General features: G+C 41.3%; 1 protein-coding gene across 1 annotated transcript in view; it reads left to right on the forward strand.

Annotated features, from left to right (window-relative positions):
- The window catches only part of DOCK10 (dedicator of cytokinesis 10), a 119,451-nt gene that overhangs the window by 85,890 nt on the left and 6,924 nt on the right, over nt 1–26,637 (forward strand). Inside the window, exons 29-52 of the mRNA XM_041475701.1 lie at nt 500–583; nt 3,254–3,350; nt 3,952–3,996; nt 4,843–5,018; nt 5,145–5,261; nt 6,219–6,330; nt 7,048–7,169; nt 7,255–7,369; nt 7,536–7,602; nt 8,350–8,397; nt 9,058–9,159; nt 10,004–10,128; nt 10,509–10,621; nt 11,342–11,479; nt 13,009–13,191; nt 13,745–13,855; nt 15,236–15,451; nt 16,135–16,192; nt 16,520–16,618; nt 18,248–18,354; nt 18,815–18,937; nt 19,865–19,978; nt 24,890–25,036; nt 25,348–25,558. Of these exons, the coding sequence (XP_041331635.1) occupies nt 500–583; nt 3,254–3,350; nt 3,952–3,996; nt 4,843–5,018; nt 5,145–5,261; nt 6,219–6,330; nt 7,048–7,169; nt 7,255–7,369; nt 7,536–7,602; nt 8,350–8,397; nt 9,058–9,159; nt 10,004–10,128; nt 10,509–10,621; nt 11,342–11,479; nt 13,009–13,191; nt 13,745–13,855; nt 15,236–15,451; nt 16,135–16,192; nt 16,520–16,618; nt 18,248–18,354; nt 18,815–18,937; nt 19,865–19,978; nt 24,890–25,036; nt 25,348–25,558 (2,830 nt within the window). The remainder of the gene's footprint in view (nt 1–499; nt 584–3,253; nt 3,351–3,951; nt 3,997–4,842; nt 5,019–5,144; nt 5,262–6,218; nt 6,331–7,047; nt 7,170–7,254; nt 7,370–7,535; nt 7,603–8,349; nt 8,398–9,057; nt 9,160–10,003; nt 10,129–10,508; nt 10,622–11,341; nt 11,480–13,008; nt 13,192–13,744; nt 13,856–15,235; nt 15,452–16,134; nt 16,193–16,519; nt 16,619–18,247; nt 18,355–18,814; nt 18,938–19,864; nt 19,979–24,889; nt 25,037–25,347; nt 25,559–26,637) is intronic.

A 26,637-nucleotide genomic window follows, 5' to 3' on the forward strand; every position in this document is an offset into this window, starting at 1 on the left:
CAATATTTAGCCCCATCAGTCAGCTGTGTTCTCACCATAAAGCAATGTAGTGTCACACTCTGTCCCAGAGAGAGAGCACAGCTCAGACAATGAGCACTGGGGCTGGACTGGGTGCTCAGCAGTCCCTGCCCTGTCACTGAGGGATGCTCAGCTCAGCTCAGCTCCCATCAGCTGCCTCCTGCAGAGGTGGGTGCAGCGCTGCCGTACAGGAGTGGCTGCCATGAGAGAAGCCTTCTTGGGTGCACTGTACACTGTGCTGGTTGCTTTAGGCTGCAGACACAGTGAAAATGAAAAGTTTGATTAATTCATTGTTACTGAAAATAAATATAAAATCAAGGGAGATTCACCAGGTCCCTGATATATCTTGACCTGCTTAATACTTAGCTCACCTGTGCACAGGATTCCAGTGTACAGGTGACACAGTGATCAGCCAGGTAACTGAGGCCATGTACTGGGGCTTTTTCTATACAATAGTAATTCTTTTTTTCCCATTTCTTAGCGCTGTTTTACATTTATGGATCGTGGATTTGTGTTCAGGATGGTCAACAACTATATAAGTATGTTTGGAGCTGGAGATGGCAAGGTATGGCTCTGCTTTATTTGTTTATGTTTGTTTTTCTAAAGTGACTGACTAGCAGAATATTTTTTATATTGAAACTATTTATGATTCCTTGACTTCCCCATGCTCAGAACTCAAGTCAGTGAAAGCATTTAGAGTAAATGTGGATTAAAACTTCCTGGGTTTAATAATCCAGGTGCCCCCTTCTCTGGGAGTAAATAGCCATGTTCAAACAACTGCTCAGTCTGCAAGAGCAGACTCTGCACAGACTGCTCAGACCAAAGAATCTAAAAGACTGAATTTAAGCTTTAATTTTTTGAAAGTACACTCGTCTATTAATATCATCAGCAATTGGCAGTAATTTTCTTTGGGGAGAATAAAGTAAGAGCATATTAAAAAGTTATCGTTGTGTAAACTCAAGTGAGACTGTAGCATCTTTACTTTGTGTGACTGGCATGCTCTTACCTCATTGATGATGCAAGAAGGTAAAACTGCTCCAAATTAGTTTGTGCTGGCTATGAGGAAAATTCCCTGCAGCCTGAATTTCTTCTATAATACCTGCACTAGTCACTGATCTAGTTTGAACAATAAATTTCAAACAGCAAGAGTTCCCCGAATTATTCAGCATGACTCCTTTGCTCTTCATCCATCAGGATGAGTCACAGGCTTTTTCTCTTCCATGCCAGAGTTTATGAGCATATATTTAGTTACACAGTGTAGTCAAGATATACACTTGAATGATTCATCTTTCCCCAGAAAACTCACAAAGCTTTTGTCCATTAACTTTTTGTAATTCTTTACTGGTAATATGTGCATTTGTAGCTAAAGAATGAGATTATTCCATGTCTGCTTTGCTTTTTACCAAAACCAGCTTCATTCTGAACTCGGGTCTTGCCCTTAATCTCTGTCACAGCTGTAGAATGGAGTCTCTCCGTTATTAATGTCATAGCCTGAAGTCTGTAATTCTGTAAATAATATTATGCAATCTGAAAACTGTTTCCACATTTCAAACTTCCCTAAATACCTTCAACCACAGAAACGGATGTTAAATTTTAAAAGCCCATTAATGGTCAGTGGAAAAGCCTAAGATTAATCAGTGTGCAGAGCAGTACTTAGCACCTGCTTGGCAGCAAGTGTGTGAACATTGCCAGCATCCCTCCAGACCCATCTGCCAGCCTGTGGGAGTGGGGTCACTGTGGAGCTGTGACAGATGTGCAGCTGGAGCAGGCTTTGTGGCACTTGGAAACAATAGTCACAAAATAAAATCAGAGATTTCTGCCCTCAAGGAGAGAGAGGCTTTGCATCATTTTCTTTTCAGTCCAATGCCTAAGCCAGAGTCAGCCTTCTAAATGAGCTGAAAGATTTCTTTCTGTGTGTTTTTTGCCTCTTTAACTTGATTATTTATGTATGAAAAAAAAAAAAAAGGTACTGCAGTCTGACCTGTCTTTTCAGGAAATTTAACGGTGTATATTGTTGCCTGAATATTTTGTGTGTATATCAGTCTGTAGCAGTGCAGTTTCAATATATTGTAATTCTGGATGAGGCAACATAATTTCTGTTTCACAGAAATATCCCCTATGGTATTCCATATTTTGACATTTAAATATTGTTTTGAGAAACATGTATTCAAAAGTTGAAATACCTCATTAGAAATCAGCTCATTGCTCTGCTCCCTCAAAATGTCACAGTTCCTCTTGGGGAACACATTTCAGATGCTTCACTTCTTTATTTGCCATTAGCATGTTCAGCTAACAATTTGTTTTCCTGAAGAAGTGCTACAGTGCAATAAAATATTTTAGGGGAAAATTCCCTACCATCCCCTACTTGATAGACTCAGAAGAGTGCATTTCCTAGGCATCCCAGCCTGTTGGTGGCAGCAGAAATGCTACAATTCAATTTTATTTCAATTCAATTCAGTGCAAATTAAAAGACTTTTACCAGTCCTTTCTAGTGTTAGGGCATTCAGAGTAACCCTGCTGCTGAATGACTGCTTGGCCACTGAGAACAGTGAGATGAGACAATGGAAATAAAAATGTGTTGCTGGAACTGGTGCACTGTCGTTATAGCTCCATGTCACATCATTGCAGAAGGAATGATAACTTCTTGAGGTAGGTGCAAGGCTCCAAAAATTATCTGGATGGCTTCTTTGAAGAGAGATATTAAAGAAATAATACCAAAACTATGTATTACCCAAATCCCTTGGAGGTGGAACTCACTGGCATCAACAGAGGAAGTTTTTGCTACTGTCAGTAAGCTCTGGGTGTGACCAGTTTCTGGCTGAAACTTTATTTAAAAAGAAAAAAAGTCATACTGACTATGATGGTTCAAAATGTCTGTGGACTGGAGAAGATACTTCACTATGATTCAATGCTAGGGTACATGTAATCAAAAGACCCAGTGTAACTTTAAGGATACCTTAAATATTTGTTTGGATCAAGCTTGTGTTTATCACTACCTCTTCAATGAAAAGTCATAGTTTAAAAATCCAGAAAGCTTCTTTGTCTGAGACAAATTCTTTTGATAACAGAGATGAAAACCACATGTTTATTGTTGGTGCAGCTTGGCATAACAAGCTCTAAGGTTTCGTTGTTGGGTGTGAGTGTGAAGTTTGAGGTAGAGATAAGTACTAGAGCTCTGGCTCACCATTTTCCCTGTTTTAATGTGAACTGAACCATTTCCTGTTGTGATTTTCAGACTTTACACCAGTTCAAATTTGACTTTCTCCAAGAAGTCTGTCACCATGAGCACTTCATCCCTCTGTGCCTGCCCATAAGGTCTTCAAACATTCCTGGTAAGACCCCCCTCAGGAGGATTTCTGTGAACAGTGAATTATTGGGAGGTTCAAAGAGCAGGTAGTAAATAACTCTCTCCAGAGCCATGTCTCTACATCAGGCTCAGAAGCCCCCAACAGCTTTTCAGGTGTGGTACTTAAGCAGTGTGATGAAAATAACATTTCAGTTAAAAATAAAAATAATAAATTTTCAGTTAAAAATGAAATTTCAGTATGCCTGTAAATAAACCTCTGGCAGCTCACTTAGGGGGTGGGAGGTGGAAGCTTCTCACTGGAAGTTTTAACTGGAATTTTTGTGATGACTGAGTTACTAAATCAGTAAGGCTACTGCCATAGCCTTGGGAGGTGGTGAACTAGGAAAGGATTTCAAGAGGTACAGCAGGAAGGGGGAGAGCTCAAAAAATGGGCTCTTGTCTCCTTTTTACCTCAGTTTCCAGCATCAAAAAATTAGTTCAATTTTGATGCTCAGGGCTTTTTTTAAGTAGAAGCTGTTTAGTTCAAATTGTAGTCAAATTTTTTGAAAACCAAGCAAATCTTTTTTTACAAATAATTAAAAAATGCATTTTTTTTGCCCATTTTCTTATGTTTATGAAAAATGAAGACACTGTGACGCCTTCAGAATCAGCACAGGAATATCGAACATCAGGTATGAGCAATGTGACTGCATAATTGAGCAGAATTTTAGTTTGACCACTGCCACTGCATTGTGGCAAATCTTAGGCAAAAGTTATTTATCATTTTCAGAAGTGGAATTGCTCTCAACCTCTGTGTTCTAGAGCTCTTCTAGCTTAGGATATGGGAACAACAGTTTGGACTTTGTACCCCCAAGAAGTCAATAGTCTAATGAGCAAACAGTTGAGATTCTCATGTGGGAACATGTATATGAATCATCTTGTATTGTATTTGCTGAGGCTCTTGGCAGGGAGGAATAACGAATCTGACTCCATGTTCTCAGAAGGCTAATTTATTATGATGCTATGTTATATTAAAGAATACTTTACTAAACTGTACTAAAGAATACAGAAAGCTAAAAAGATAATAATTATGAAAACTTGTGACTCTTTCCATCATCTCGACACAGCTTGGCTCTGATTGGCCAATGAGTCAAAATAACTCACACCAGAATCCAATGAAACAATCTCCAAACACATTCCACATGAGCAAAACACAGGAGAAGCAAATGAGATAAGAATTGTTTTCTTTTTCTCTAAGGCTTCTCAGCTTCTCAGGAGCAAAATCCTGGGCAAAGGGATTTTTTTTTACAGAATGTGAATGCCGCAATCTTTTATTATTAAATAGTAAAAAACTCCATGATTTCAAGAGATAATAATATTGGATTCAGCCATTCTGAGAATTGAAGGAGGAAAATGAGGCAGTCAGACCAGAAAATCAAGGTTTAACACTGGATTGAACATTTAGAAAATGAAGGGGGCAGGGAGGATGTATGTAACCTATATATTAATTTAAACCTTCTTGTCCATTCTACCCCCAGACATTCCAGAGTACACACTGACCAATGAATTTTGCCGTAAGCATTTCCTGATTGGAGTCCTGCTGCGGGAGGTTGGCTTTGCCTTGCAAGAGGACCAGGACATCAGGCACTTGGCCCTGGCTGTGCTTAAAAACCTGATGGCCAAGCACTCGTTTGATGATCGATACGCTGAGCCGGTAAAGAAACTCCCTGTCCTCTGTCATTGCTTGCTCATGCAGCACCCAAACATACATGAAACTTCCTTAGCCACTGGTATGTATTTATTAGTTTCTTGAGGATTATGTTGAGTCTTTTATTTTCAGGCAAAACAAGCACAAATAGCAAACCTGTATATGCCACTCTATGGAATGCTTTTGGACAATATGCCAAGGATTTACATGAAAGATATGTTCCTCTTCAATATCAATACTTCCAATCAGGTAATTCATGTGGTTTTTTTGGAGCACTGAAATTATCAAAGTGAGCCAGTTTGACCCAGTGGGAAGAGATCCAAGTTTATGCTGGTCACCAGTTAGGTAGCAGAATACAGTTCTGAAATTGCTGATGTATTTGCATATGCAGAGTTAAATTTGGAAGGTCTCAATTTGCAGAGCACTTGCAGAGCCTTGGGAGTCTGTACTGCCAAGGAACAGAATGGGGGTCTGGAACAGACCCAGGACACTGCAGTCCCAGGGCTGAAAATTCAGGGTTAGAGATTTGGAACCCCAGACAATGTGCCCAGTACCTCTGCCACAGGCTGGGCTCTGAGGACGTGTCCTCAGGCAGGAGGCTGGGACACACTGGTGTGAAGAAAACCTCCCATTGCCCACAGAGTCTTTGCAGGATTGCTTTGTGTACGCAAAGATGGTACAACTGAGAGACCATAAGCTATATCAGGAGGCAGAGGGAATGCATACAAGTAACTGAGGGAGCAAAGGGGTACAGAAACATCATAAAACAGCTTTAAACTGCACATCTGGAGGTACATGTTTGTTTCATAGAAGATATGTTATAACCATACTGCTTCAAAAACTAGAAGCAGATTTTTGCAGGGGTGTTGTGTGTTTCAATCCTTCCAGCAAATGAAATTCCACTTCATTTGATCATTGCTAGTGACAATTAATGTTCCTTTCCCAGTGCTATGTTAATGTTTCAGAAACAAACACTAGTTAGACTTGACCAGTCCTTTACAGCTTCCGCTGTGAGAGAGTCTCATCTTGCAGGTAACTTCTCAGCACATTATGGCAAGCCTTGATCCTTTAAGGCTGTCATGTCAAAACAACTGGAAGTAGGTTCTCAGACTTGGAATCTTAAAAAAGCCTTCTGGCTGTGCTGTCATTATCCAAGCCATGAGTGATATCATCTACTGGAGCTGGTTCTGTTTCTTTCACATACAGGGATCCAGGGATGACCTGAGCACGGCTGGCGGGTTTCAGAGCCAGACAGCAATGAAACATGCAAACTCTGTGGACACCTCCTTTTCCAAAGATGTTCTGAACTCTATTGCAGGTATAAATGGCAGATTGAGCAGACACATAGGCAGATTTGTGTGTATCTCAGTCCATTGTGCTTTCTGCTTAGAATTCATGGAGGATATCATTAACTTCTGTTATACCATATCCAGGGAAACATGGTGTGCAATGTTTCTCTTCCCTTTGGGTTTCTTTGGATTGACTTTCTCTTGTGAAGCTGTTCGACTTCCACTGCTTCACTTACTCTCCTGCTTTGGAATGATGCCAGTATTCAGGCTCTAAGAAATCCTTTTGCCTGAGTTAATTCTTGTAGACTCTGCCTGACTTAAAAATAGTTCCGGGGTTTCTCCTAAAAATCCCTGATGTTTCATGGAGGCAAATATTCCTAGTTTTTCCAGGCTTAACAGAAGAGTAGAAATACAACTTATTTTATTCACTACTTCCAGCCCTATTTCAAAATTCAGGGAAATGAATTCAGGCATCTTTCCACTGATTTTTGTATCCTTAGGTCAGTTCTTACAGAATGCAACAGGCCATTTTAATGCCATGAAAAATGGCAAACTGAATCATTGTACTTCAACTTGTTGCATGTTTTCAGTACTAAACATACCCATCAATAGCTTTGCTATTGGAAGTTCAAAGCACTTGTCTCAGTCTAGCATGTGACACATTTTAAGTTCTCCATTTTTTTTGGTTGGTTTTTGTATCCATAAATGTTTTGGTTTAGCATGTTTGCTGTGACTTTCATTTACAGCCTTTTCATCAATAGCTATCTCTGCAGCAAACCATGCTGACTCCAGAGCTTCCTTAGCAAGTCTTGAATCTAACCCAAGTACCAATGAAAAAAACAGTGAGAGAACTGACACGTGTGAAAAGGTACATGTGCAAATGTTGCAAACGCTTGCTAGAGCTGGGAGTCCATCACTGTGCTTAATGAGGCCCTTTGCTGTCACCTCAACAGATCATGAGACCTTTGTCTTTGATTGGGTCAACTCTTCGTTTTGACAAGCTGGATCAAGCTGAAACTAGAAGCCTTCTTATGTGCTTCCTCCACATTATGAAAACCATTTCAGAAGGTAAAAACTGTGCACTCACTACTTAATTTATGTTGCTGTAAAATGCTGTGAATACTGAATCCAAGTGAACATTAAATTAGAATAATTATCAGTGTATTTTACAGGCTTTGGGCTAAGTTTAGTTCCCTGTAATGGATATGTCATATATTTTAATATCTCCCCTTAGATGCACTGATTTCCTACTGGCTGCGAGCACCCTTCTCAGAAATAACAGACTTTTTCAGCATTTTAGAGTAAGTTTACTTTGTGGTTGTTTGATTTTTGTGTTGAATATTCTAAAGTGCTGGCTGCAAACAATTCCTCTTTGGGTTTGTCCACCTATTGGAATAGTCTGAGATAGCTCTTGTATCTTAAATTATTTTGCTATAATCTTCCAAAGTCATAATGAGGCATTATTAATAAGATACATATCCTCCAATATGTTGTAATTAGCATGAACAAGAGTCAATACTTTGGGTCTTTGTCCTAAAAGAGATTTTCATATTAGTTTCCCATTTGGTGTTGGGATTCTGTTCTTCCCTTGAGAAAAGTATTTAGCTCCTCAAAACTTCCCAGCCACAAGAAAAGTCACATGTAATGTAGGATAGCCTGCTTTTCACATCCCAGGGTGGTTTACTCAATCCAATCTATGCATGACTGCAGAATGCAGCAGGTAGCTGGTTTTGGAATTTCCTCACCATCTTGTGGTTGAAAAGTGAGTTATTTGCCTTCAGCTGGTGATGCAGCAATGCTTTTGCAGCCAGGTTTTTGCCTTTGCCCTCTCAGCAGGCAGAAATCTTCAACGGCAGAGAAAGGGAATGTGGATGTGCAAAGTGCTGCCACACCTTGTGTGTGCCTAGGCTGGGAGCTGCTGCATTCTGTTCTTTTTGCTTACTAGCAGGTGCATATGCCATAGGTCTCACTGAGGCACTAAGATTCAGCATTTTTTTCATAAGTACCAAACCATTAATAGGCATAAAATGTGTTGTTTTGTCTTTCAGGGTTTGTCTGCAAAACTTCAGATACCTGGGAAAACGCAATATTGTCAGGTAATTCTGTAGTTACAGACTCTGTGTTGCAGTATTTAAATATTGCAGCATTTATTAGACGTAAATGAGATTAACAGTGTATCCATCAATTTTCTCTTGAATGATTCACTTTGTGGACCTGAAACCAATGTATGCTTCATTTTTTTCTTTTATGGAAATTATTTATTGTGATGTTCTGCATATCTGAGTAAATATCTGCTATAAAGAATGAATTACATGATGTGATAACGATTATTGCATTTATAACCCAAGATACTGGGGCCATTCTTGACCACATTTCTGTGCATATGCCAAACAAGGGAACTTTGAACACTGTATTTCCTTCCATGTCATGGAAAAGTTAGTTTTAATGGGCATAGGTAATTGTTTCACGCAATTAAAAAAAAAATCTCCTGCCTCCCTGAAAAAATGTGACATCATGTTCAGCAGTGAAATGTGGAATGCACTCTTTGTCTCAGCTGATATTTCATTTTTAATTTTATATTACTGCTGTAAACTTGTCTGTATTGTCATGCAGTGTCAAAATTAAAGGTCACCAGATGAACCAGTTCTTGCTCCACACCAGGTTTAGTCAGGCCTGCATTTGCTCTTCAGAGATACGACAAAATCAATGTCACGTTTCATAACAGATCAACACTTATTTTCTCTTTCTCTTAACAGGAAAATTGCAGCTGCTTTTAAGTTTGTCCAGGCAACCCAGAATAATGGAACTCTGAAAGGTTCAAACTCCTCTGGCCAGACATCGGGGCTGCTCTCACAATGGTAATGGTGCATTGAATTTCTAACTCAACAAACCCCCAGCCCTTGTACTCTGTCACAGCACTGACTGAAAACAGGTTGACAAAATATGTAACAAATTTCAGAGGCCCCAGAGCTTTAGACTGTAAAAAAGTTGAGTCTCTCTGGATTGAGTCACAAGCTGTTGGTTAGAGTGTTATGTTCAGGGAGTAATTCTGTCCTAGAATAATTTTAATCATGTAAATTTATGAAATTATATTTTTAAAAGAAGTAAACAGGAAGCGTATTTTTAGAAGTTACCTGAATTTTGAGATGTTACAGCTTCCTGAATTCTACACTAGTTACAAATATAAAATCCTTTCAAAACTTATAATAATCATTGGTACTTTAGTTCTAAGCTTCTCATTATAAATTAATGATGTGTTTGTCAGCATCAAAGAGGACTAAAAGAACACATGAATATGCATGCATGTATTTTTACTGTCATTGTCAGTTTATCATAATTTCTTTCACCTCATAGAAACTGTATTATTTCTTTCTTAACAGGACATATTTTTCTTATATTCTGAGCTAACAGAACTTACCTCATTTTTTCTTCACTCAGAGACAGTTTTTTAAACATCAGTGAGTTACTTAAGCTGATGCTTTTTTTCAGTGCTTAATGGAAGTTTTGTCCCCTGTGATTTCAAGAAATCACAGCATGTGTTTGTTTTGTCCACCTCACTGACTTCCTTCATTTTTGTTTCTCTGAAGAATTTTGCTTCATTTTGTTTGATTCAGCCATTGAGAAGAACTGACATGGAAAATTCTGAACAGGCACAGTAGTTTATTCTGTTTTTCTGTTCTTAATGGTACCTTTCATTTGCAGGATGCATTCTGCTTCAAGTCACGATGGCCACAAGCACCACAGATCTCAAACGTTACCAATAATCCGGGGCAAAAATGCACTTTCTAACCCCAAACTCTTGCAGATGATAGACAGTAGCACTGCAAGTAAGTACAGAAATTATTTACTTCCCTCTGGAATTCTGTCAGACTTAGATCAGGCTCTATACAGACCTTTTCTTGACCAGAGACTTAAAATGATGAGATTGGAGTCACCTATTCCCAATTAGGTTTCTTCCCTCCTTTGAGGATGAGCAGAAACAGTGAGAGGATGTACTCACATCACTGGTGCAGTTGGTGAGAACTGACTCAAATTTCCTCCCCTTTTGTCTCCTATGAGCAGTTTTCTTCAAAATACCACTTTGGTTAAAAGTGCAGTTAGGACCCCATCTCTGCTGTGAGAAGACTTAAGGACCAGATTTCAGAATTAAATCATCTTTAACGACACTCAGAAGATTGTTTTTAATCTTTCTTTTTTTATGCTGCAGGCACCTCCAATGAAACAGACATTGTACAGTATGTAGACACAGAGGCAAACATTGCTACAGAAGTTTCCCTCACAATCCTTGACCTGTTGTGTCTTTACACTCTGAATCACCAGGTATGTTTTGCTGGTTTTCTTTTCTGCTTGAGCTGGTGGGATGTGGGGTGAAAGGAAGGCCTGGGGAGCAGGCACACAAAAAACCTGAAATGTCCAACAGCAGAATAGGGAAATAAGATATGCCAGTCCTCAGTTCAGGTCTTTTAGAAGGGCATTGGTTCATAGTACCCAAACTGAATAGAAAGAGGGGGAAGAAGAACATCCTGCATATCCAGGGCTATGTACAAGCCTGCTCTGCTTGGAAGTGTCTTGCATCTAGTATTACATCTCCTTTTCTCAACCATGCTTATCCCACTAGATTTCAGTGATTTTAAACAACAGATTTCCAACCTCCTTATTATCTCTATCTCTGCAAGTCAGCAGGTGAATCCTCTGCCTCCTTAAAAATTGCTCAGATTGCTTCAGCAAGCCCAGATGACCTGCTGAAGGTCTCACAGCCACAATACAGCAAACAGCTCCTTTCACATTTTAGTGCTCCCTCTCTGTCAGCCTAACCCTTAAATACAGTGTATACAACCCATGAGTAGTACAGGCATAGCAAAGTGCTTTTCTTGAAAAACTGCAAGAGTCTGCAGCAGGCTGGGAGTGCATCATCTGCAGAAATTTTACACTGAAAGAAGTATCTCTCTAGCAGCACTCCGAGGTAATGTCCAGCAGATCCTTCTCCTGTTTATTCACTTCAGTAACCACAATGTCCTGTCTTGTCTGTGAACTTTTCAGAGGCAGCTCCAACAATCTGATTGCCAGAATGTGTTGATGAAGAAGGTCTTTGACACGCACATGCTCTTTTTGCAAATCAACCAGTCAGCAGCAGCTCTCAAACATGTCTTTGCTGCTCTTCGGCTGTTTGTGGGCAAGGTAACTGTGGGTTTACTCTGCTAGTCATGCCTAGCAATATGTTACAGCAGGTACAGCTTGGAGGCAATTGGACACTTGGCAAGAGTTCTGAACTTACTCTATTAATACTTATTCCTGACACAGACAGTCTTATTTATTGCTGATTAAAAGAAAGAAGTTCACAGTGTCTGAAAAAACAGTTCTGTTCTGAAATTGAGAAATTTGCTAAGAAGGGGAAAGATTCAATGTAAGTAGATGAGTGATGTCCAGCTCTGTGGTGTATCCATTGACTTGCCTGCTTTTACCACCTATGGAAGAAAGCTTGAAACCCTGGAGGTCCATGGTCTTTGTGGCAGATACCTGGTTTGCAGAATCCACCAGTGAATGGTTACTGCTGTCCCCAGAGGAAGCAGCAGGAGAGTATTCCAGAAACTTCACCAAAAGTTTATGCACTAATAGAGTTTTACAAATACCTGGTTTTAAACACAGGAAACAGTGTGGTTATGTGTCAAACCGTTTCTTTGCTGGCATTGCACTTGTGTAAATTGTCATGGTCAATTAGGCACTTGATGCCAGCTGCAAAGGCTGCACAATTTTCAAGTCCCTGAGCTAGATGAGATCCTCTAAAAAACAACCAGAATGTAGCACTCACATAACAATTGCTCTGGGGAAGTGACAATAAGCGAGGCTGGCCTTGGTTCCTAAGTGTTTCTATGAAACACAGAGTGTAGCTGAGTTTACAACATGTGGCCTCCCTCTGGTTGTTGTCTCAGGGAAAAGGAGGAGGAAATCATGCTTCTCCCAGTAGTGCAGCTGGAGGACATGAGGGAAATATGAAGTAAACCATCCACACACAGCTTTAAATGACATCCCAGACAGCTGGGAATGGAAGAACTCTAGGCAATGGGGAAAATTAATAAGTATCCAGAATTGCCTTCTCATTTATCCTGTAGCTTTTGGGATTGAATTCTCCCTTCATGGTTCTGTGGAAGCAGGGATCTGTTATGGTTCCTGCAGCAGAACCCCTCAGGCAGTAATTAAGATCCATAGTCCATATGTGCATTTCCACCTCTCCTCCCTCAGTCTTGTGTTACATTCACCCTGCTGGTAACAGTGGGTATGGTTTGGAGAGCCTTCTTGTGTTGTCTCCTGCTCTTCAAACCCTTGACCTCTGGAAGTTCACTGACCTTCCTACTCAAAGTATTTTCCTTCTGCTGAACAGCTTTTATACCCATGCAGAACTCCCCCTGCTTTTCCTGGTTAGCTGTTGTGCATTCCTGGCAGATTCCTTGCTGCTTGCTGGGCTTGCTGTGTGCCAGCTGCTGTCTGGGCTTCCTAGAGGCCAGTTTGATGGCATACCGTGTTTGTAGGAAAATCTGAGTATAGTTCTTAATTAATCTTAATTTGAGTGTGGGATTATCTTTAGTTTAAACCCTGGTATGAATAACTACTGAAGAGTTACTGAAAGGTTAAAAAAGATAGTTAACTCAGAATAACTGCACCAAGTTCTGAGAGCTGTCCTGAGCATGTTCACACATTTTTTTCAACAGTTCCCATCAGCATTCTTCCAAGGACAAGCAGATCTCTGTGGTTCCCTCTGCTATGAAATCCTCAAGTGCTGTAACCATAGGTCACGTTCAACTCAGACAGAAGCATCTGCTCTTCTTTATTTTTTCATGAGGAAGAACTTTGAATTTAACAAGCAGAAATCAATAGTCAGATCCCATCTACAGGTAAGTGATGTGTGAGATCAGTATTTAACTGATGTGTGTTAGTTATTATCATTATTTTTTTTATGCATTGAAACAAGGCAATCCTTTTGCAGTCCTCAGACAGGCAGTACTCTATGGCAGCTTGATTTTCCTGCCAAGTCTTGAAGTTGGACTGGATTCTCTGCTGTTCTTGGGCAGCTCAGCTCTGTTCCAGGGAGAGACAACAGCTGTGAATGTAATCTGCACTGCCAGATTCATGGCTATTCTTGACTCATGTGTTGCTTACAGCAGTTGGAGCACAGCTGATGAAGGAACTAAACAGAATCTGACAGTACAGCAACAGACATGTAAAGTCCAGTAATAACATATTTACACTGCAAAATGTGAGCAGCTACAAACTTCTGAAAGATTACTCACAGTCCTTGTCTTTGTACATGTTACCTTTATAGGACAGGTTTGAAATTACACTGTATGAAATTACAAGTACATCAAGTCATACTAAAAGAGGGGTTAAAAACTCTTCGGAAACTGTGATTTCTTTGCTAATTGCATCCTGTCTTTGCTCCCTGTGTAGCTCATCAAGGCAGTGAGCCAGCTGATAGCGGATGCGGGGATTGGCGGATCTCGATTTCAACATTCACTCGCAATTATAAATAATTTTGCTAATGGAGACAAGCAGATGAAAGTAAGAAACATTTTTTGTCAATCACTACCTCTTGCAAAAGGTCAACAATTCCATAGAAGCAAGTGTTTCACTAAATAAAACTGTTGGCTCTATTAGCCAGGGATTTATGCATTCATAGTGTGCCTTTCTCAGGCAATCTGAAGTTCATGAAGGTGTTTGTGACTCAGAAGCTTAATAAGTGAAAATAATATTTAAACAAAAATATTTTTATTTGAAAATTTTATTATTTGCTTATTTTGTTCATTTGTCTCATGCCAGAGGTCATGCATTGGGACAAATGGAACACAATTGCAGTTAGCAAACAGTTTTTAGTCTACAATTGCTCCCTTTCTTCTGTTTGATAAATGTGTAGCAAAAACAGGCACAACAGTTGGGTTTTGTAAGACCTTCCTAGCTCACTGAAGGTATACTTGGCTCTTAGACAAGCTACCCTTCTATTATAGTTACTATCTATACAAAAATTGTTGAAAAAGTATTCTGGTTTTTAATTTTTACAATTCTTGTCCAAACACATGTCAATGTGCATTATCACTTTTATACTTTGGAGGTGTTGTTCTTCTCTGAAGGTGATTTTAGGTTATCTCCACTGAGATTAATAATAAAGTTAGCATAAGCAAATTGGTAGATATTTAGCAGAAGTAATTTGATGTGTTATCTATTAAGATGTTAATACAATTCTGCTTGATTTTGAAGTCCAGCTTTGATTTCACATCACTGCAGTCAGTCACACTGCTTCTGTGACTTGCTTATCTCTGTGTGACATAGAGGAGGGAGTATTTAATTTCATTTGCTTTTTCTGAATATTTTGCTTTTAAACCAAACAAAGGATAGAAATAAGTCTGAAAACAATCGCATTTCACTGCTTATATGAAAAAGAAAAACTGAAGAGCTGAGCTAAATATGTTGAGAACAGCTGGTGTGAGTAATATAAGGACTCTGTTTTAATCTAGCGCAGTGTGAGAAGGTCAGGAGCCAGACTTGTGCTGTATTCCCATGGTGAAACATGCTGGGAGTGTAGTTAAGCAGGACTATCTATAGTACACGGTGCTGTTGCTCAGAGGAAAGTGTGCAAGGGTCCAGTTCTGGACCCAGTAAGCAATTGTGGAACACCTGTTCCAGTTCCTGGACTTCAGCAGAGCTGTTGCACATGGCAGTGGAGCAGGTGACTGACTTGGGCCATCTTGTAGTGCTGTGACAGATCAGGAAAAAACACCCAGGGTTTGTGTGCAATGTGTGCATGCTCTGGAGTGACTGCTCCGAAGCCTACCCAGCTAGGGAAGGGAATGGAGGCCCTCTGTAAGCAGAACTTTATCTTGTTTGGGGATGCAGCATGGGGCTCTTTGGATGGTTTCAGTGATGCATTGCTTATCTTTCCCAAAGAACGTTAATTTCCCAGCAGAGGTGAAGGATCTGACCAAGCGTATCAGGACAGTTTTGATGGCCACAGCTCAGATGAAGGAGCATGAGAAGGACCCTGAGATGCTGGTGGACCTGCAGTACAGCCTGGCAAATTCCTATGCCAGCACACCTGAGCTACGCAGGACGTGGCTCGAAAGCATGGCCAAGATTCACGCAAGAAATGGAGATTTATCAGAGGTAATGTGAATAAATGAACCCAAAATCCATCTGTCTTCAGGCTGAGCTGTTCTGATGAAAAGGGCTTTGGAACACTGACAACAGTAGTGAGTTAAGAGAATCATACAGACTCTCTCATATATTGGAAATCAGAGGACTAGAAGTTTGCAAACCCCTGGAGATGTGATATATTGACCTTGAGTGCCTGATACATGCTGGAGCAAGACTTGAAGTTGTCTGACAGGGAAGCTGAGGGCAGTGTCACTTTGGCACCTCTGCTGCCTACCCCTAACAGGCACAGCAGCTGTGGTGTAGAGGAGGTTATGAGCAGTGAGTAACTCACAAAAAGGATTTTCTTCTCCCCCACTACAGCCTAGGAGAGGAGCTTTGCTTATAGTGTGTTGTCATGTTTATCAAAGACTAAATGGGTGATGTGAAATTCCACTGCATAACCCAGGAATACCTTATTTACTAAGTCATCTTAATGGTTTTCTTGAGAAAATCTATGCATTTACATAAGACACCTTGTGAAATTTATACTTGAGGAGGATTTCATCATTTAATCCTTCATTTTCTTAGATTACTTTTGTCTTCCCTTTTCTGCCTCATGATTTAGCAGTGCTGAAAGTACATGCTCTTTATCACATGTATGCTGTAATTCAGGGTACTTTAACGTATCCATGTATGTTGGTCTCTTGTTTCAGGCTGCTATGTGCTATATTCATATTGCAGCTCTCATTGCAGAGTACCTGAAGAGAAAAGGTAAGATCAACGTATCCAAAACCAACTGTATATCTAGAAATGTTAGTATTCACAATTATTTTTGGCTATCCCGCTTTCCTTCCTTATATGTAAAGTATTTTTAAAGCAGCTTGAATTCTTCCCAAATGTTTTATTTTTAAACTGTATCATAAATGCTAGTCTTAGACTGGAACAGTGAAAGTATGTTTTGTGTAAAGAGGTTTAATTAAATGTTTAGCAAGCTAGTGCTAATAGAGAATGCTCCACTTGTCAGTCTGTTGTTATTAAATATGCATGTATTAACACATACCAGTAGCAGTATACTAATACCATCTTACAATATCATAGGTTACTGGAAAATGGAAAAGATTTGTACCTCACGTATGCTCCTGGAAGATGCTCAAGTCTCTGATAGTAATGTGTTACTAACAACTCACAATGGAGGAAGTGAGTGCTCTAACCGTGCCTGTTTGTGGGTCAAATAACATGATTAGGAGATCAAACTGCTGTTTTCCAACTGATCTGGAAAAATATCAACCAAATTAAAACTGTTTCTAGTGCATGTTGAAGCCTGTTATAGAAAGCAATGTTGGAAACATCATGAGTTCCTTTCCTGATGCTCTTTGGCTGGTTTGATGGATTGCTCAGAATGTCTCTGGTTATGGGCTTTTGCAGCAGGAAAATCCTTCTTGGGTCAATTGGTGTTTAGCATGCAAATCCATGTCCAATTCCTTGGCTGTCCAAAGCTGGGAGGGCAGGGGATGAAATTAATATCTGGTTATCCATATGTAACTTAGTATAGATAAAGGGGTTTTTTTTTAATCTATGATACTTATTTAAAAATAAAGTGCAGGCTTATATTTTTTTAATGCTTCTATGCCAATGGTTATTTAGTTTATGAAATCTGTATTTCACAGTAATTCTCAGCATGAGATATGTTAGCAGTTTCCACAAAGAGCAATTTCCAGGGTCAAGGGCAAATATCTGGGAAAGAGAAAATGGTTTTGGGAAGACTATAGTCCTTCAATACATTTGTAAGTGTCTGTGGACAAGATGAAAAAATGCATTCTTTTAGAAGGAAGCTTTCTGTGAAGAGCAATAGTTGTGAGACAGTTCAGTAGTGGTAAAAGACTTTGCCTCAATAAAGATTATAGTAGCTGGAGTGAAGAACTTGGGTGATTTTAAACCTGTACCTAAACAGTTTTCAAAACTTGAGAGAAAGAATGGAGGCTCCCATCTCCATGTCTATGGCTTAGGTTTTTTAATTGAACCATAGTAGCATTTTCCTACGGTTAAATTAAACATGGGCCTTGCCAGGAGTTTGTCACCTCCCCTTGCAGCTCTACCTTCTCCACTCCAGAGCAGCAGTAAAATCCTTGTAGGGCAGACCCTTCCTGATCCGTAAAGAGTGATGCCTGTGCAAGTTGTTTCTGCTGCAGCCACAGTACTAAAGGCCTCAGCTTAGCAAATACTTGATTTAAGATCAGGTTTATTCCTTATGAGCCTTTCCATCCACAGCTGCTGCCACCAGCCAGAGGTTTCTGCAGGGGAGTCCCTTGGCTGGAGCCCTGGCAGTACTGCTGTCCCAGGGCAGGACAGGAAAGCCACTGCCACCATGGCCACGAGCCCAGCGTGTCCTGGGGCCACCTCCCCTGGGCTGTGCAGTCCTGGGGACTGTGCCCCCAGGACACCTGACAGGGGGGACACCTGTGTCCCCCCCAAGTGTGGATTGTGTCACCTCAGCCTGCCAGGGTCATTCCTGTGCACTAAGGAGTGCTGCACATGAAGCTTTGCACGGGCTGCCAGCACGTACAGCTCAGGAACCAAAGTGCCAAAGAGAGAATAACAGTGCATCAGGAGAATGCTAGCATTCCCCTTTGCCTGGAGAAGTGAATTTATATCATTGAGGAAAATGGGGAATAGTCTTATAAATTCCATCAGCTCCATTTGTGCTTCTCATTACTTGGGCTGCAAAAAAAATGAACTCATCAGCTCTGTTTTAATGGCATCTAGTAACTTCTTGAAGTATCTGTTCACTCAGTCATTAACAGCCTTTCTTGTGACTTGCACTTCAAGGCTTGTTTTCCATGGGATGGCCTGCTTTTCTGAGCATTACCCCCAACATTAAAGAAGAAGGTGCTATGAAGGAAGACTCTGGGATGCAAGATACTCCCTATAATGAGGTCAGCAATGTCCTATACCTGTTCTGGATTAACAGAATGTTATTTCTAGGGGACTCCTGTGCATGTTGCAGCAAATTAGAGTGAGTGTACTCAGGCAATGTTAAAAGGCACACGGCTTTTGAGTGAAATGTCACAGCTGTTGCAGTGGTGTTTAGCTAAGGAGAACATAAAGTACCAGAGCTGAAAGTCAGGCCAGGGAGAAGCCCATGAAGCAAACCCATTCTTCTGCATCAGATGTCAACTATTCAAGTATTTTCATTTTACTATTATTTCAAGTTTTTTATCTAAACAAGAGCTATTTCACCAATACCTGATTAAACACTGTGCAATTGCAATAAACCCTAATATAGAAGTTACAGAATAAAAATGAAGTAGTGGGTATGTGCTTTTGCTGCATTGCTATTAATTAAATGCCACCAGCTGTCAAGTCACTGAACTATTTGCATTTGTGAAATTGCAGAATATTCTCGTGGAACAGCTCGAGTTGTGTGTTGAGTACCTCTGGAAGTCTGAGAGATATGAGCTTATTGCTGAGGTCAACAAGCCTATCATTGCTGTTTTTGAAAAGCAGAGGGACTTTAAAGTAAGTGGGTGTTTGGTTTGGGTCTTTTAAATTATGCTAAGGCAACAGTAAAGATCAAAATTTTTAGGGAAAAAAATGTCATTTCTTTAAAATGAATGTTTTCTTTCTTCTTGTCTGTAATTTCTCCTTTTAATGTTTTGTGCTGTGAGAAAACAAAAAACATTGGTGTCTTTCCTGACTCTTTTTAGCATCAGTGCAACAGTAACTGTAAAAATATTTCTAATAAACCTCTTGTCTCAGCCAGTGGATATGATTTTTTTACATGGGTTTTAAACCAAGAGCATGTTTGCATTGTATTTAAGTTCAGAAAATGCTGATAAATTGTGTGATTCCTTCACAATTTCAGGGTTTCTTAGTTTCTTATTTACTTGGCAATTTCAGTACATAATGGATAGCCAGATGATGATTGCATTTACTCATTTTTCTGGGTTTAAATTGAAAGAGGCACAAAGTGGTAGGTAGCAATAAGCTGTATGCTAAGGAAGCAGGTCCTCAGATTTTAACTTAGCTGAAATTTTGGTTCACCATCCTGAAAAAGTGCTGTTTAGTGGTGACTGTGGAAAGCACATTTTTGTGTGGGGTTGGGAGCTGCTTGGGGGTGTTGGCGCCTTGTTCTACCTGCACAAACAGCACTTGGGTTCTCTGACCCCTCAGTAGGCCAGCAGCACTGTCTGGTGGTGGGATGAGTCTCTGTGAGCCTGTACACAAAGCTCCACTGCCACAAAACCCTCAGAAGATGACAGAAACCTGGCAGTGAATCTTTAGTGAGCGCTAACAAGGTTGAACTGTTCCCTCAGCACATCCAGCCATCTTGGCAAAGGTTTGGGAAGCCAGTTAAGGCAAGTCATGGCTGTGCAGAGCTGTGGTGGCATTTCCAAGGCGTTGGCATGTCCTCACCTGCCCTCTTCTGTCTGTCTGTCCATGCAGAAACTGTCTGACCTGTACTACGACATCCACCGCTCCTACCTGAAGGTTGCAGAGGTGGTGAACTCTGAGAAACGTCTCTTTGGGAGATATTACAGGGTGGCATTTTATGGGCAGGTAAGTGAGCTTGGGCCCTTTTGTCTGCCCAGTCAGATTTCAGACCTGTTCCTGACAGAGTTCAGGGAAGCACTTGGTAGTGAATCACAGGGTAAAAGCTGCCTCGTGGGTCAGACTCCCACAGGGTTTTAGTCAGCAGGGAGCACTCAGTTGCCTCTGTGTAAACCCCTGCTGTGGATTTGTGGTGTATTAGAGACCAGACTTCTGTGTCAGCTTCAGTTCTTGACTTCATAAAGCAAAGCTGAGACTGAGGCAGGGCAGGTTTTTTCAAGGTACAACATAAATAGAACTAGATAAGGCATCTTTGATATATGGCACTCTCCTCCAACAGATCTTAAAGCAGAGCAGTATGAAGTAGATGCTTTGTTGTGTTTTTCACTGACTCTGCCTTCTGCTTCCAGGCTACCTCTGGTTCTGTGCAATGTACTGTAGAATAGCATTATTCCCTCTGCTGTGCTTCAGCACCCTTGAAGCATTATTTTGTGCTTTCTTCCACCACAAACCAGTGTAGCAATCCAGCATGTTCCTTTTAGTCCTGGTTTTGGCAAGCATAAAATTTCCTGTGCTCTAAAATATAAAGTGTGTAAACAACAGATTGATGTGAATCATTCTGTTTGCTAATTAGATTTTAATGCAGAAATTTGCTCTTTTCTCCTTTTGATCTTATTCAAGGCTGTGGTAAGTCTAGTTCTGTTGCATGTTTTGTTTAACTCTCCTCACACATCCTTCACCCTTCCCTCTACTGTTACTTAACATTAATTTTCCTGTGCTCTCAATTCTTTGGTTCATGGCAGATAAAATAACATTGCTGCATTCATTGTTGCATCCTGCAAACTAACTTTTGTTTGTTCAATTCCTGAAATACCAAGCTGTACCTGTCACCATGTTGTGTGTGCACTGTGGGGCCCAATGCTGCTTCATCTCATCTCAGTGGAAGTTCCTCCCAGCTTCACTGGGAGTGGGATTGGAGCCCCTCTTCCTCTGTTGCAAGTCTTGGGGTAGCATTAATGCTGTTTGAATGCAAGCCTGCTTTCCTGGCCTGCACAGCAGCTCCCCGGGGGAGGGCTGCTGTGTCAGTCTGAGGTCCATGGCAGTGGCCACTGGAGCACTCTGGGCAGGTCATGGCCATGGCCAAGGTCCTGGTAGTGCCTTGTAAGAGCAAGGAAATGGGAATTGAGAGCAGGATTGCAGGTCCTGGCTCTCTGGACAGATTAGCAAAGCTGAACTTGCCAAATGCAAGGAGGAAGTGAGCTGCACCTGAGGAAGGGCAGAGTTTTCCTTATGCCTGGCCTTCCTCAAAATGGGAGCAGCACAGGACGAAACAGGGCTCTCCTGCTTGCAGCCTCTGGCCAGCACTCTCCCGGAGCCAGTGGCTCTCCCACGGGGTAATTTAGCTGCAGCACTTCTGCTGAACTGGGTTAGCATCTCTGGAACAGTGCAATGACTTTCCAGGTGCCAGTGCCACAAGGGCAACTTCATTTAAACAGCTTTAGTGCTCTAAAGGGTATGACTTTGTCACAGCTGTGTCTTCCTCTGTTCCCCCAGTCCCTGGGCTCTAAAGGCAACAGGCACTGCTTTCTCCTTGCCTTTGCAGGAGAGATGTGGTGTGGCTGCTGCTCCTTAGCGGAAACAAAAGCTCCAGGGAAAGCAGATTAAAGAACAAAAGAATAATGCTAATACTGGGAGGGAGAATTTTGGGGGTTCTTAGTGGAGAAAGATGATCTGCTGCTGCACCTGAAAACTGTTCTTCATGCAAAGGCAGAGGCAGAATTTGGTTACTTCATTGCTGCAGGGACCCTGTGCAAGGATGGTTTGAATTAATGTGGTCCTCAGGGAGGACACAGTCATTTGTTTTCACCAGCAAGATTTATTTGCCAGCTCAGGGAGCTGGATCTCATGGCAGCTGCTGGTTTAGACTGCACATTCTGCTAAAGGCCTTTGGTGACAATATCTCATTGCACCCCCAAGTGACCACACTAGCCAGTGCATATGAGTTTACTCACAGATGAGTGTTTGAGAAGTCAGTATCTTTCTTGAATTAAGAGCCAAAAAACATCCTGTTAAATATACTGAATAGCTGAGAACTCATATTGTGCTGATAAGCAAAGACATTCAAGACCTGTTTTTCAGAGCAGTGTCAGGCAAAGGTAGAGCTGAGGGTTTGTTCTCCTGTGTGTACAAGAAGCTGGAGATGCTGGAGTTTCACAGTGATCACAATCACTTACTGTGGGATGAGACAGGGAAAGAACCATTAGATGCCAGTTCCTGGCAGGTCAAGCAGAAGGCTTTACCTCAGCACCTTTCACAAAGGGCAGAGAAGGGTCTGATGTACTGTGAGCTCCAAGGCTGTGTCTGGAGATGTTGGGATGAGGAAGAGCCTTATCAGAACTCCCAGTGATAGGCCTGGGTCAACACTTGTCTCTCAGAGCATCAGAGTTCAGTGGGAACCAGTAACCTGCTGCTCAGGAGGTCATCTGCCTTCCATCACCATCAGCTGCTCCCTGTCATCATTTTTGTCTGTGAGGCTGCATTGTCTGTGCAGGACCAAACCAGCCAGGACGAAAATAATCCAGGGATATGCATTGATAATGTAACCTTGGCTGCTTAATATTTTAAAATCCTGAAATTGGAGGATATTTGGCTTCTGAAAAGTATTTAATCTTACTTTTAATAGTCTTTGCCAGACATATAGCATATGGCAGACATGATTATTTATAGCTCACAGTTAACTTCTGCTTGTTACTTGTCAGCTGAAATACTGTAGGGAATATGTACTTGAATGATGTCTCTTGTATTAGAGATAAGACTAAATCTGTTAGTTTTTTGTTTTCAGGTATTTTTTTAAAGTAAAACGATTAACAGAGATACCATCTCAGTGTACCATGCAGCATCAGCAGAGATTTGGCACTTACAGATAAACACTGTGTTCCAGCATGCAAACATACACAGAATCAGGGTTTAAGAGCATAAACTATATTCTAGCTTGCTATGTGATCATTTTGGAAAACATGAGGGGTTTTGTCGAAAACACTGAATAGTAACAGAAAGCAGATGTCTTTTGACAGAAACAGTCCAGAGTAATATGTTTAAGTATGATTGCATCAAACTAATGAGGTTTTCCCACATAAAGGAGTTTTGCTTCAGTGGAAACAAGATCAAAACCAGATTATGATCCTGTAGATATTTTCTCAGTGTAATCAATAGGAAGTCAATTGCCTGCCCAGCTCAACAGATGTTTGTAGGATGTCAGCTTTGGAGCTCTAGATTTTTTCTCTAATCACCTGTGAAGGTCTTCATATGCCTATGGAATGTAATTGATAATGTTGTTTAAAATCATGCAATGTTTGAAGGTCCCTGTGAGACTGAAGAAGATGCTGTCAGATGAGCTGCTCCTGCAGCTGTTAGTTACTGGTTTCCAGTAATGCCCACAGCACTCCTGACACTTGCCAAATTAAAAGACAATTTTATTGCCCCTTGTCCTCACTGAAGGAGAAGCCAGAGATGCACATATTTGTTAATCCCCATTGAAATAAAGTTTGGGAGAGGGTTCCTAAAGAAGGAATGAAATTCATAGCTGATTTTATTTTAATTCTGTTTGGGGTTTTTTTGTGAAGATTTGCCTAATCAATAATTTTAGAGGGCAAAGTTGAAACACACTTCCAGATAAAAAAGCTGGATTTTGCATGAGTACCTTCTGAATAGATTTTGGAGATATCTCTTGCCTTCATTAATTTCTGCTTCTCTGTTTTTCTACAGCTGGCAGTTTGCTTAGGCATATTGTAGAATTAGCCATCCAAGCCACACCCTGTTCAAAGTTCAAAGGGCCCTGGGTCTGACATCATTAATGCTGTCTGCCTTTCCCCCGTCCCTGCAGCTTCAGGTGTTTCTCTCTGGCTCACTTTGCATTAAGGTGAAAGGAAGAGGCTGTGAGTGTAGCTGCAGCGGTGCCCCTCACCAAGCTGCATATGAAACCCTAGGAGGAGGCTGGATTGGGACACTGGGCTCATGGCATTGGGACAAATCCAGTCCTTGTTAATGGGGCAGCTACTGCTCTCTGCCCAGCTGGGAGAGCTTCTCCTGGAGCATTGAAGTACATGTTCATCTTGGGGCAGTTGAGTGTCTCACCTGCAGGTGATGCAATGCTCTGTTAATTTTCAGAGGCTGGCATTTCTTCTGAAGCCTGACAGATTCATGTTCAGCTCTTCAGTGGGCCCTTTTATTAAAGCTCTGCCAAGTCCATCCAGTGCATTAAATCATGACCTTAACAAGACTGTACCTTTGATTCAAAGGAACTCAGTCTATCTTCTTTTGTTTTCCTTTTTCTTTTCAATTGTGAATAATTTGCTAATTATCTCTGGAAGTGCTGCAGTTCTATATGGCCTTTCAAGGTGCCCACCAGAGTTTCTCTTCAGCTGGCCTGAGGAGATGCAGACTGGTTGCCAGGTGCTCCCACGCCATGGCCATGGGCAGCAGTGCCCAGCCTGTGCCTGCACACGTGGCTCCCAGAGGATTCACTGGAGGTGACATGCTGCACACTACCCAGCTGTCAATTGAACCAAATTATTAAGATTTAAAGAGTTTTTAATCCATGAGGGTTTTTTCATCATACAGATATCATCATTTTCAAGAAAGCCCTTTTAACTCTTTAAGCTGCTTGGTCTCTTGAGTGAATAAATGTGTAGGGATCTTTTCCTGGGTAACTTTGGAGATTGCAGACCAGTATAAACGCTGACCTCTAGGCACATGTCTGCTAGGAGTGGACAGAGGTAAGCTTTTCACTTAGATGCTGGAAGTGGCCTACTGGATGCTCTGGTAGGTATACAGGCAACTTTGATTCCTGATGTAAGCACCTTGTTTAGGTTTTGCCATGGCTGTTATGTTCACTGTATCCTTTTGTTTCTTTCCAAACAGGGCTTTTTTGAAGAAGAGGAAGGTAAAGAGTATATCTATAAAGAGCCCAAATTAACTGGCTTGTCTGAGATCTCTCAAAGGCTGATGAAACTTTATGCAGACAAGTTTGGAATAGATAATGTGAAGATCATCCAGGATTCCAACAAGGTATGAAAAACATGGTTTTGCACGAGGGAGAGAACTGGGTGCATGTGCAAGATGAGCAGGCAGATGTTTGCTGCAGTGCAGAAGCAGGTTGTTTGCCGTCTCATTTAGCTTTCATCCATTTTTGCCAATGGCTATAGTGAAAGATCCCACTCTTGGTAAAATACCCTTGTATCCATCCATGATCTGAGTATTACTTTGGGAAGTCTCAGGTTTCATCGGTATGGCTATAAATAAATAAACACATCAAAAATGTTAGGGATGCCTTGGGAGCTCATCACACCATAATTTTATTGATTGCCACTGTCCCGCAGGTGAACCCCAAAGACCTGGATCCCAAGTACGCCTACATCCAGGTGACCTACGTGACCCCTTTCTTTGAGGAGAAGGAGGCCGAGGAGCGGAAGACGGACTTTGAGATGCACCACAACATCAACCGCTTCGTCTTCGAGACGCCCTTCACGCTCTCGGGGAAGAAGCACGGCGGGGTGGAGGAGCAGTGCAAGAGGCGCACCATCCTCACCAGTACGTCTGCCCGGCTGCTCCAGCCCACCTCCCAGCCCAGAAGGGCAGCTCAAGTGCCAGCTGTCCAGCAGTCAGTTGTGCAGGATGATAACTCATCTTTTCACCATGTCTTCCTTACAGACCTGCTGACCACCTTAGGGATAGTTATTTTCATTCAGCTGCTTTGTTTTTCCGTATAATTGACATCTTAACTGTTCTTGCAGTGATGTAACTTGGGAGTGGTTCTGCTGGAGGCAGCTTAGCACTCAGAACTATTTTCTTTTAATAATAAACAATTCAAATAAAAAGCCAAGTAGGATGTCTATTCTGCTAAGAGTAAAACTTTCAGATAGAAATTTTTGTTCAAAATGGGAATAAGATACATTTTAGAGGGTTTTTTTTAAGCTAGATATAAGATTTCAATCAGTGTTTTAAGGCAGGAATGTCAGGAGCACTAGATACATCTTCTCTTAATGAGTCATATTAAACTGAAATTTTTCGCTCCTTATCATGATTGAAATCTCTCTTTTAAAAAGCCTCCTTTGTGAGACTACTGCTGAAACTTGACATGTCTGAGCTTTGATGTATGAGGAACTGTCTGGGATGGAAGCGTTGTTCTCATGGGCAGCCATGGGCAGCGAGGCTGATGTTCACAGCAAAGACTCCCAAGTGACAGAAAATCCAGTTCCTTACCAACTTCAGTGCATCTGCTTCCCCCAAAGGACGAAGTGAAAAAAAAACTTCTCACAGTGCAAGCATAGTCACCTAAAAGTTTTGTTCTGGCAAGCCAGGAAAGAAGCACTGTTGTCTGAGGGTGTCTTGTTACATGACACAGCTTTGCTTGTAAGACGAAGAAAGGAGGAATAGCTTGTGTGTGGTGTTTTTAAGTGCTTGGGAAGCAGTAGGTGTTGTGAGATCTGTACTGAAGCCGATGGTTTCACTGACTTGAAAGTGCAAGTCTGTTATGGTCTGTCTGGCAAAAACAGAGAGGGCTGTTCTTCTAGCAGAATATTTCCCCTGGGTTATTACATGCTGTCATCAGCTCCCACCGCTCTCAGCCCTGCTCCATCTTTGGCATTGGGTGGGAATTTGATGCCCTC

This window comes from Pyrgilauda ruficollis, unplaced genomic scaffold (assembly GCF_017590135.1).
Source record: "Pyrgilauda ruficollis isolate IOZ18807 unplaced genomic scaffold, ASM1759013v1 scaffold36, whole genome shotgun sequence".
NCBI classification, from domain to species: Eukaryota; Metazoa; Chordata; class Aves; order Passeriformes; family Passeridae; genus Pyrgilauda; species Pyrgilauda ruficollis.